This window comes from Microcaecilia unicolor, unplaced genomic scaffold (assembly GCF_901765095.1).
Source record: "Microcaecilia unicolor unplaced genomic scaffold, aMicUni1.1, whole genome shotgun sequence".
In the NCBI taxonomy this organism is placed as follows: Eukaryota; Metazoa; Chordata; class Amphibia; order Gymnophiona; family Siphonopidae; genus Microcaecilia; species Microcaecilia unicolor.
The window spans coordinates 20,527-32,731 of NW_021963381.1; the positions used below are offsets into that span (position 1 = coordinate 20,527).

A 12,205-nucleotide genomic window follows, 5' to 3' on the forward strand; every position below is an offset into this window, starting at 1 on the left:
TCAGCCCCAGTATGTATTGCTGGATAGGAGCATGCCAGACCTATCCAGGTAAATAGCATGGGTTAGAGAGAGGAAGAATAGTACTGGAGTATTAGAAGCAAGTCTGGTTATGGACAAAATCACTTCACTGGAAAATGGCATTATGTCAAAAATTCTCATTGAATTTGGCAAGAGTGGTTATGATCTGTGACCTTGCAAACTAATTTGCAAGAAACAAAGTAGATTTTTTTTTTGTTAGTTTTAGGCAGCATGCAGAGAAGACAAAGTAAAATAACTGTTGGAAAAAAAAGACTTTATTTTCTGATTTGCAGGTAGGAAAAATAATTGGCCACCTGTTCCAGAAAATTTTCCAGTAGGGCCTTGTTTCTACCAGGATTTCTCCGTAGACATCCCTGTAGAATTCCAGAAGACTGTAAAGATTATGTACTACTTATGGATGTGTGAGTATAAAATTACCTTATTGAAATTTACCATGTATATTTGTTATAAAATTTCTATTTGTAGATGTTTATAAATTGTAAATTTAGGTGTGCATTTCATAGCTAATTAATGGTGGTTCTGAGAGTAGAAAAATGAGCATTTTGTCAGTTTTCATAGTACAGGTGCAATTGCCGGGTAAGTTAAGTTTTTCTGATGGAATCAAATAGTGCACTCTGGCTGGAGGAAGAAGCTCTAATTTTTCTTCACCACAGCATTTTGATTTCACTGTGGCTATTTTTCTCGACATGTCACAAAAAACTCCCAGTGGTTTCAAGAAATGTTCCACAACACTAATTGACTACAGTGTCTGTGTGTTCTCATTCACAGACACTGTAGTCAATTTGGTGATACTTCCCCTTGACAAAGCTTAGCGAAACAGGCACCTGTCGAGGTTTAACAGCACACTAATATGAACAGATAAGTGTTGTGTTATTAGAAAGTAATTATGAAGCTACTAGTAAAAATGGCCTGTTTCTGGCACAAATGAAACGGGCGCTAGCAAGGTTTTCATCAAAGCGGCGCTGCTGACCCCTCCACCCCCTACCCGGGTGCCAGCGCTCCTCCCCTCAACCCCCCCCCCCCCGAGGTCGTCATAGGCACTGCTCCCCCCTCCACCCCCCCCCTCCACCCCCCCCCCCCCCCCCCGAGGTCACTGCCGCTCCCTTTGTCCTGTATGCCCTTCTCCCCCCTTTATGGTCTCAGGACCCCCCCTTCCATCCCCCCCACCTCACTGGTGTGAGGGCCCCCCTCTCATTCCTGGACCCCCTTCCCCCCTCTTTCTCTGGTGCCATGCACCCACTGTCAGTGTCTGTGGGCCCGCAGTGCAAGCAGGACGTGTGCTGCAGCCCGTGCTCCGGTTCAGTGTTGCGCTGAAGCTGCTGCTGTGTACGTGAAGAGGCTGAGCTGTAATATTTCCCAGTTGACTCGTAAGTGGGTAGATTTAGAACCTGTGAGCTGCTGCCAACTGCAAAGACTGGGAGAAAGAAAAGTTTGTCTTTTGTGCTCCTATGTGAAGGGGGACGTGTGCTGCAGCCTCTCCCCTTCATTAGTGCTGGCTGTTGTAAAAAACAGTGAAGGGGAGTAGGGACGGACGGATGCACTTTCAGGGTTCTTTAAGCTTTGTTTTTCCTTTTGTTTCAGCTGTTCCCGCCCTCATTTCCTGTTTGCAAGGTAGCCTGAAGCTGCGTCCCTGCATGTTCCCCTTCACTGTTTTTAACAACAGCCAGCATTAATGAAGGGGAGGGGCTGCAGCACACGTCCCCCTTCAGATAAACTGGATATCTCTGGCGCCTCAAGTTTCCGGCTTGAGGCTTCATTGGAACGTTGGAGGTGCCTTTTATATATATAGATAATTATATGCATATCCATGAGAAACCTGAAAAAGATATAGGTAGGTGGGGGAAGAGTCAATGATTGAAACATATACACGAGCAGAGATTCACCGTGGAGTGAAATGAAAATAGCCGTGTCAGCCATATGAGACTACCTCACGTAGTTAATTGATTAAGCTATCCTGTTTAATTCTCTCTGCTATTTTGTATTTATTTTGACTGTTTGAGAAGAGAGCAGAGTTTGACCTAGGAGGTTTGGCAGTATTTCTAGGTTAAGCAGCACAAAATCTGTTTTGCTGTTTTTGGATCTTGCCAGTTACTTGTGATCTGGATTGGCCACTGTTGAAAACAAGATACTGAGCTTGATAGACCTTTGGTCTGTCCTAGTATGTCAATCCTTATGCTGTTATGTTTATGAGCATTCATCATGTTTGTTTGATCTCATTATAATATGATTTAGGATGATTTATATGTTCTTATGATTTATATTTATTGTATATAATTTTGTTGACTTATTTTATTTACTGTTTTATGTCTGGTTAACAGTTTCCCCGTGATGCAGCCTCAAACTTAGAATGGTCCACGTTGGGCTAGTTTTTATCTCTATTTGTGCTATAAATCTTTTATTCTACTGCTACTCTAGCTATTTGGTGGTCTGTTGCTGTTGTCATTATCCTGCTGGCTTCCGGCAGCTGGAGTCGTCTAAGTCCAAACATATACATCTTGACAAAGATTTACAGGCACATTATTATGTTCCTTAGAAGCGTGGCTCGTAATCTGGCCATTTAGACACTGTCAGTATATTTGGATTATATTTTTAGCATGTTTACATTGTCCATTTATCTACTTTGAACATATGAAATGAATCTGTTCTGATTGTTGAAGACTGTATTTGTTTACATTATTAGTTTTTAATATACGTCTCATTCTTGATGTTTTTCTATTGGTAAGGTAATTTGTGACGGGCTATTTTGTCCAGGCTATTTTTATGGAGTCCCCGTAGGCATGCACACGCCTTGTGGCACTGCAAAGGAATGCCCTTGCTCAAGTGTCACAGCTTCTGCAGGAAGAAGGGCCTTTTGGCAAAAGAGTACTGTTCGTTAGATATAACTGGTCACAACTGGGGAGTTCTAATGAGATACTATTTAAGTACATAAGTAATGCCACACTGGGAAAAGACCAAGGGTCCATCGAGCCCAGCATCCTGTCCACAACAGCAACCAATCCAGGCCAAGGGCACCTGGCAAGCTTCCCAATAGGTTAAAGCGGATAGGGTTCTTCAGCTTGGAGAATAGTCAGCTGAGGGGAAATACCATAGAGGTCTATAAAATACCGGAGTGGAGTTTAATCAGTAGATGTGAATTGCTTGTTTACTTTTTCCAAAAATATTAGGACTAGGGAACATGCAGTAAAGCTGCTAAGTAGTAAATTTAAAACAAACCAGAGAAAATATTTCTTCACTCAATGTGTAATTAAACTCTGGAATTTGTTGCTAGGGAACAGCTAAGCAATGTTTAAAAAAGGTTTGGCTAATTTCCTAAAAGAAATGGTCTTTAAATCATTATTAAGCATACCCGTATGGTGTTTCTGTTGCGCATGGAGCGCCTGTCTGTAAAAGACTTTGAGTCAAAGGTTGGTGAGAAGTTTCAACAAAGATGGAGCCCGTTTTGGGACACAATGACCTCTTCGGCACGTAGCCATATACTTGAACTATTGACTGTTTTGATTTGCAAGAAGGGACAGAGGGCACCGGGGAGGGAGGGGTTCGAAGTGGGAGGGAGGGGGGAAGTAGGGATTTCATAGGGACAAAAGGCAGATTAATCCAAATATTCAAAACTGTTGTATGTCGTTCTCTGTTGTTGGAACACAAATAATAAAGGGAAGGGAGGGTGGTGACAAATTAAAACAAACAAATCGGTGAATGTGAAGAAGTTGGACATATGCTACATGTGTATTTAGACAAATTATGTATGTCGTTTGTTAGCAATGGTTTACAGTCAATAAAACAGATTTAAACATAAATCATTATTAAGATGGACTTGAGAAAATCCACTGCTTATTTCTAGAATAAGCAGTACAAAATCTGTTTTACTCTTTTGGGATCTTACCCGATACTTGTGACCTCAATTGGCCACTGTTGACATTCAAAGGGTGATATCCTAAACGATGGCTCAGTTTGGTTTTCATCTGCTATCTTAGTATGTAGATGGGTAGGGTTGTACTTGCCACTTATGCACATTACTTACCCCCCTCCCCCCAGCATTGTCTTTAACCATAGAAAAAGATACACATCAGTACAACGTAGCGCCACTAGCTCTAGATCCCACAAGACACATGACATTTAGATAAGTATTTAATTAGCCCAAAAGGCTGAACAGTTTTCCTTTTAGAAGAATGTATTTGGTCTCTTGGTGGTGAAACGTGGTTTATGCTGACGGCGCAAAACTCTGTGTGGCAGAGGGAACTTAATTTTGGAGTCATGAAACTGTTTGACTGCAGGTCTACGGCACTTGCTAGCTGCTATCTGCTCAACTTTCATAATCTGGATAGAGTGTGCCCGGGCACGATGACGAGCACCCATATCATGATAGCACTGTGTTTGCTGGTTTGAGATGTTTTTTTTTTTTATTAACTTACATTGACACAGCACTCCCAACAGTAGCTAGATGGTTGCACAGAAGCACAAGTTAAAGAGAATGGACAGGTCATCTGTGCTGCGTGTTAGTATTTCTCAGTGTAAATAAATTGTTTAAAGGTCTGGCAGCCACTTCTCCTATCCTTGATGCTAGACTGTGGAATGAAATACAGTGGTGTAGCTAAGGGTGGGCACAGGCCTACCCAGTCTTGGCTCACGCCCACCCAGCTGCAGCGCCACACTGCTCTCTTCCCCCCTCTCTCCTTCGCAGCGTACATTAAATCAAAAGTAATAATAAGTGCCACTAATACAGTTTTCTGTGCTTCCCAAATTTACAGCTCAGTGTGTACCTTTAAAATTTAAAACAATATAATTTGCCAGAAATGCCCATATCAAGTACTTAGGTGTGTCATATTAAGTTGTGAAGTATTTTGACATAAAAATATTTTGTAAACCCTTAAGAGATAATTTACTATATTCTTGTATTTTTAAAAATTTAATTATTTTAACTTATTTGCTTTAAAATGGCTTGCTTATGTGGAGCATTATGAGTGCATTTAACTCCTTATAAATAGCTGAACTTCTAGTCTTGCTAACAGGAACACTGAGTTGACTCCTCAGTTACATGTTTTTCAGATATTTTAGCATAATATGGGGAAGCTTTTATCTGAAAAAACAGAAGCTAAGTGTTAGGTTCCCCCTGATAACATTAATACATAATGGAGCATCAGGTGACCATATTTACTGATAATCTAGTTTGTTTCTACCAAGTACTTAGTGTACATAGTCAATACGTTTTTATAAAATTGAGTGATTTGTGCACTTGTATAAAACTTTTTTTTAATTTTTAATCTGGCCATTTAGAGTACACTGTCAGTATATTTGGATTATATTTTTATTATTCTGCAATATATGAAATAGGACTAGATAGAATTTGAATTGGAAAGCATAAGTATTGGCACACTAGGACAGACCAAAGATCCATCAAGCCCAGCATCCTGTTTCCAACAGTGGCCAATCCTGGTCACAAATACCTGTCAAGATCCCAAAAAAGTTCAATATATTGTATGCAGCTTATCCCAGAAATAAGCAGTGGATTTTCCCCAAGTCAATTTAATAATGGTCTATGGACTTTTCCTTTAGGAACCCGTCCAGACCTTTTTTAAACCCCACTAAGCTAACCGCCTTTATTACATTCTGTGGCAACAAGTTACAGATTTAATTACGTGTTGAGTGAAGAAACTTTTTCTCCAATTCGTATTAAATTTACTACTTTGTAGCTTCATTGAGTGCCCCCTAGTCCTTGGAAAGAGTAAACAAAGGATTCATGTCTACCAGTTCCACTCCACTCATTATTTTATAGATCTCTATCATATCTCCCTTCAGCCATCTTTTCTCCAAAGTGAAGAGCCCTAGATGCTTCAGCCTTTCCTCATATGGAAGTCGTCCCATCCCCTTTATCATTTTCATGATGTCTGTCTGGGTTGTGCCACGTTTACAGGGTGACCTAGATCAGTCATATTTTGGTTTCAGCTGAGACCATGTATGGCCAAACTTCTCCGCTCAGTTTTGGCCAAAACTGAAACCATCTCCCCGTTAAGAGACCAGGCCTCTGTGGGCAAGCTTCTCGCCCTCCCTTAGTCCACCTTAAGAAGCTTTGGTGATCTAGTGGCCTCTTTGGGGCAGGCACCATCCCCACTCGCTGCTGCCTATGCCAGTTCCAATCACAAAATGGCTGCCATGATCTCCTGTTTCAGTCTTATGAGACTGCACAGCTGGCATGAGCAGGAGTGAGTCGGGATCTGTTCTGCTCCGAGTAGGTCACTAGAACACCAGAGCTTCTTATGGTAGGGTCTATGGGTTGTGAGGGGTGGAGGGAGTTTTAGTTCCAGCCAAAAATGCATGGGCATTTTTGGCCTATAATGAAGCATGATCGAACCTGGATTTTGGTCCAGTTTCAGCGCTGAAACCAAAATTCGGTAAGTTTTAACATGGCTTAAACATCGGTAAGAAATCCACAGCATGATGTCTGAAAGTTAGTTACAATTACTATGATAGGATCATTGCTTCTGGCTATATCATGATACAGTAAAACATACACTATGAAAGAGATACCTAGTAAATCAAAAGAAAATAACAAAATAAAACATTTGCACCAATGATTCCATAATTTAATTCAGCAATATCTGATGGTTACCATCAAATGGTTACCTGCCCCAGCTACTTAATAAAATCCGCTCCCCACCGCTTCATAGCAGACCTTACTTCCCACTTAAAGTACATACTTCATGTGTCAGTGGCGAACATTTATGCTTGAGCTGTTAAAACTGGAGAGATGCGGGGTACGAGACCTAACGTCCCCGGGAGGTAAGTGATGGCAGGAAACATGGAATAGATTTGAGGACACGCTACAACCAAAGCTGAGGAACTCCCTATTGCAGAAGGGACAACACAATCCATAGACAATTGAAGCTGCTTGCAAAGAAAAGGAGGAGGAGGAAGGTGTAGGCACAGTGGTAGAAACCACACAAATGACATTCTCAGCACGGAACCCATGATTGCTAGAGTGTGCCAGGGGAATGCAAGAGGGAGGGAAGGGAGGAGATGAGAGGGGTGGGCTAGGTAGGATAAGTTCACCTGTACCTGAAAATTGAATGTTAGGAATGATTTATGATGCATAAATATTTGTAACGGAACGGTCAGAGGTTTCTGGACAGGGAACAGATAGTTTGATACGGTATAGATGGATGGGGCTGTAGTGGGGGTGGGTTAGAGGGCGAATGTTTGCAAAATTTGAGGATGTCGCAAATTGTATTAATATACGAGTTTCTATGTCTGTTCTTCATATTGCTTCATCAATAAAAATGATCTAAACATAAAGTACATGCTTCAACAAGGTCTCTTCCCTAAGGGAAATGGCAACATCCTACTCACCCCAATACCAAAAGATCCCAAGAAAAAATCAAACAAAATCACTAACAACTGCCCAGTAGCATTAATCCCACTGGTGGTCAAACTGATGGAAAGCATGGTAACCAAACAACTTATTGATTATATAAACAAATTCACAACATTACACGAATCACAGTCAGGATTTTGCCCCCTCCATAGCACTGAAACAGTACTAATTACTCTCCTAGCCAAATTCAAGCAGGAAATAGCAACAGGCAAAAGCATACTTCTCCTCCAATTTGACATGTCCAGTGCGTTCGACATGGTAAACCATAAAATACTACTAAGACTCCTAGATTACTTTGGGATTGGAGGACACATACTTAGTTGGATCAAGGGTTTCCTAACCACTAGAACATATCAAGTGAAATCAAGCTCATACATAACACCACTGTGGAAAGCAGAATGCGGAGTACCTCAAGGATCACCACTTTCACCGATCCTTTTCAACCTAATGATGACCCCACTAGCCAAATCCTTATCCAACCAAGGCCTTAACCCTTTCATCTATGCACATGATATCACAATATGCATTCCTTACAAACGTGACCTGACAGAAATCACCAACGAAATCAAGCTCAGCTTGAATATCATGGACTCATGGGCAAACGCATTTCAATTAAACCTCAACACAGAAAAAACACACTGTCTCATCCTCTCATCCCAATACAATACGAACAAACCCACAAACATAAACACCCCAAATTATACCCTCCCTATCTCAGACAGCCTGAAAATTCTCGGCGTTACAATCGACCGTAACCTCACACTAGAGAACCAAGTGAAATCTACAACAAAGAAAATGTTCCACTCAATGTGGACACTCAAACGTGTGAAACCATTCTTCCCGAGGGAAACATTTCGCAACTTGATACAATCAATGTACTAAGCCATCTAGACTGCTGCAGCGGAATTTATGCGGGATGCAAAGAACAAATTATAAAAAAAACTTCAGACCGCTCAAAACACGGCAGCCAGTCTTATATTTGGAAAAACGCGATTCGAAAGCGCCAAACCCCTCCGAGAAAAACTGCACTGGCTCCCAATCAAAGAACGTATTGCTTTCAAAATCTGCACCCTGGTTCATAAAATTATCTACGGCGAAGCCCCGGGATACATGACAGACCTCATAGACCTACCAACCAGAAACACAACAGGATCAACACGAACATAGCTAAATCTCCACTACCCAAGCTGCAAAGGACTCAAATACAAATCAACCTATGCATCCAGCTTTTCCTCATAAGCACACAACTATTGAATGCATTACCAAAAGCCGTGAAAACAACTTATGATCACCTAAACTTCCGGAAATCACTAAAAACTAACCTGTTCAAAAAGGCATACCCTACCGACCCAACTTAAATGCCTTTACCCTGCAACACAGTGAAATAATGGACATACAATAACTCTTCCTCTCTGCGATTCTCTTTCTCTCTACGATTCCCTAATGTGTCTGTACACACGAAGCTTATTGTACCACAACATTACTGTATTTTTTCATACCGGAATTGGCGAACGCCTTTACGGTACTATGTAAGCCACATTGAGCCTGCAAATAGGTGGGAAAATGTGAGATACAAATGTAACAAAATAAATAAAAGTTCAGTTTAAACAGAAAATGCTTCTGCATACAAGATTGCCTTCAATTCTTTCTTGAATGCATAATACGAGAATTTTGTAACTTTTGTTGGAGCTATTTGCGGAACTGAACCATGAGTTTTAATATAAGATAATCTTCTTTTTTTACAGTTCACACAGTAACTTTGTTTCTGAATATCTTTGGCTGTTTGGCATGGTTCTGTGTTGATCCTGAACGAGGAGTTGATTTTGGATTGGCTATTTTATGGTTCTTACTCTTCACACCGTGCTCATTTGTCTGCTGGTACAGACCACTCTACGGAGCCTTCAGGTAAGATGGATTAAGCTAATAAGTTTGTTTGAAGGCTGACTGCTGTGGCTTGGCTGCAGTTGTACATGTTATGGTATATTTTATTTATGACATTTTTACCCCACATTAGCCTGACAGGAATTCTGGTTCAATGTGGCTTACATAACAATTAAATGAATGATACATATTAAAAACTAGTAAAAAAGGCCCGTTTCTGACACAAATGAAACGGGTGCTAGCAAGGTTTTCCTCGGAGTGTGTATGTTTGAGAGAGAGAATGAGTGAGAGACAGAGTGTGTGTGTGTTTGTGTGAGAGAGAGTGTGTGAGAGACAGACATGCTCATTTTCAAAGCACTTAGCCTTCCAAAGTTCCATAGAAACCTATGGAACTTTGGAAGGCTAAGTGCTTTGAAAATATGCCTCTAGAGTGTCTGTGTGTGTGAGACTGTGTGTGTGTGTGACAGAGAGATCGAGTGTGATAGACAGAGAGTGTGTCTGAGAGACATTGAGTGAGTATGTGCCCCCCCCCCCCTCGCAGGGTCCCCCTCCCCACCCCCATCTCTCTGGTCTCAGGACCACCTCCCTCTCCCCTGCCCCTTTCTCCAGCCATCCATGTCCAGCGACCCTCCCCTGCCACATCAAACTCCCTTGCCACCTGCAGCTGCCACTGGTAACGCTGTCTGGCCGCTGCTGCTTCTCCTGTTGAGCAGCAGCGGCCGCTACAAAAAGAAAAAAAGCAATAAATGTTTTTAAACCTGAAACGCGGCACCGTAGACAGCCATCAGGCATTGGCTGTCTGCTCTGCAGCCACTCCTCCTCTCGCCTCTCACGTCGCTGCGCTCCTCTGGGGTCAAGTTACTGGCAAAGATTTATGCCAACAGACTGACTACCTATACTGCCAGATGTTGTTCACAGATTTCCAACAGGTTTTATAGGAGGAAGATTTGCTTCAGATAACATCTGCAGGGTATTAAATATCTTACAGTATTTAACTTCCGATTGGGACAGCCAGGCCATCTTTCTTTTTTTTTCCACTTTAAATATTTTATTGTGATTTTAACACATCCAATTACACATTATTAGAAACAACTTAATCACTGCAAGCCTCGCAGAAATTGACATACATTAATCAACAATATTTGTTTCCACACCCACTGAACCTATACATGTTTAGTATACGTGGTTCCCCACCTAAAACATACCAGCAATATTTCTGTCTTCAGTTGTCATTCTGCAAAAAAACAGTACAATATCCCCAACCAGCTCTCCCCTCCCCAACTCTCCAACCCTAATGAACCACAAGAATACTTGGGAATGTCCCCAAGCCTTTAAGACCAACTCCCTCTCCCCCATCCCCCTCCCACCTCCCCTCCGCTCTGAACCCCTGCCCCCCATTCTCCCAGAGCTCAACCGTCCTAAAGTCATGCGAGACATTGTTGAAGTCGATTCCACCCCCCTTTACGTTGTAGTTTTCCATCCCAACGATATGCCATAAGGCATTCCATGGTTATTAATTGTCCCACTTTGCATTTCCAGTCACCCAATGTTGGGGGATCTATTGATTTTCAGCTCTGCGCTATAAGACTTTGAGCTGCTGCCAACCCCCAATGCATCCATTTACTCTGCTCCCAAGAGTCCCTCTCATTATGCAGGCCCAAAAGGCACACCGAGGGACTGCACACCCAGTGGAAAACGGCGGATGTGGTTCCTCTTCACAAAAGTGGTGATAGGGAAGAAGCTGGAAACTACGGGCCGGTAAACCTCACTTCGGTTATTGGAAAAGTAATGGAAGCGATGCTGAAGGAAAGGATAGTAAATTTCCTGGAAGACAATAAGTTGCAAGATCCCAGACAACATGGTTTTACCAAAGGGAAATCGTGCCAAACGAATCTCATTGAATTCTTTGACTGGGTGACTGGAGAACTGAATCGTAGACATGCTATGGACATAATCTACTTTTGACACGGTTCCCCACAGGAGGCTCTTAAACTTGATGGGCTGAAAATAGGACCCGATGTGGTAAACTGGATTAGGAACTGGTTGACGGACAGACGCCAGAGGGTGGTGGTGAATGGAATTCTCTCGGAGGAGGGAAAGGTGAGTAGTGGAGTGCCTCAAGGATCGGTGCTGGGGCCAGTTCTGTTCAATATATTTGTGAATGACATTGCCGAAGGGTTAGAAGGTAAAGTTTACCTATTTGCGGATGATACTAAGATCTGTCCAATATCAACCGCTGCTGAGCTGCCATATAGTACCACTCAATATTAGGCACCACTCTGCCCCCCCCCCCCCCCCCCCCGCTCCGGGGCCCCCCATAACACCCGTCTGGCCAACCTAGGGTGTCTGCCACCCCAAATAAACTGTAATACGTAGCCCTGAAGTTGTTTAAGTATCTGCCTCGGGACCGCCACCGGCGATGACTGAAATAAGAATAACAGCCTAGGTAACACATTCATTTTCACTACTGCCATGCGTCTCCGCCAACATAACCACAAGCCCTTCCACCTAGATAACTCCACCCGAATTTGGTCCACTATTTTCCCATAGTTCAAACTATACACTCTACTCAAATCCCTAGGTATCTGAATCCCCAAGTATTGGATGCTATGCTTGGCCCATTTAAAAGCAAACTTTGCTCTCAAACTTCGCTCCTCACCATGAGTCAAAGAGATCCCCAGCAGCTCGCTTTTTTTTTCCATATTAACCCGCAAGCCTGCATGTTTTTCAAATTCTACTACTACTTATCATTTCTATAGCGCTACTAGACGTACGCAGCACTGTACGCTTGAACATGAAGAGACAGTCCCTGCTTGACAGAGCTTACAATCTAATTAGGACAGACAAACAGGACAAACAAGAGATAAGGGAATATTAAAGTGAGGATGATAAAATAAGGGTTCTGAACAAGGGTTAGGA

The 12,205-nt window shown here is 42.3% G+C and overlaps 1 protein-coding gene across 1 annotated transcript in view; it reads left to right on the plus strand.

Moving 5' to 3' along the window:
- Positions 1-311: 311 nt before the first annotated feature.
- The window catches only part of LOC115459265 (secretory carrier-associated membrane protein 1), a gene marked incomplete at its 5' end in the record, with an annotated part of 43,524 nt that continues 31,630 nt past the window's right edge, over positions 312-12,205 (plus strand). The window contains 2 exons of the mRNA XM_030189119.1: positions 312-440; positions 9,151-9,310. Of these exons, the coding sequence (XP_030044979.1) occupies positions 312-440; positions 9,151-9,310 (289 nt within the window). The remainder of the gene's footprint in view (positions 441-9,150; positions 9,311-12,205) is intronic.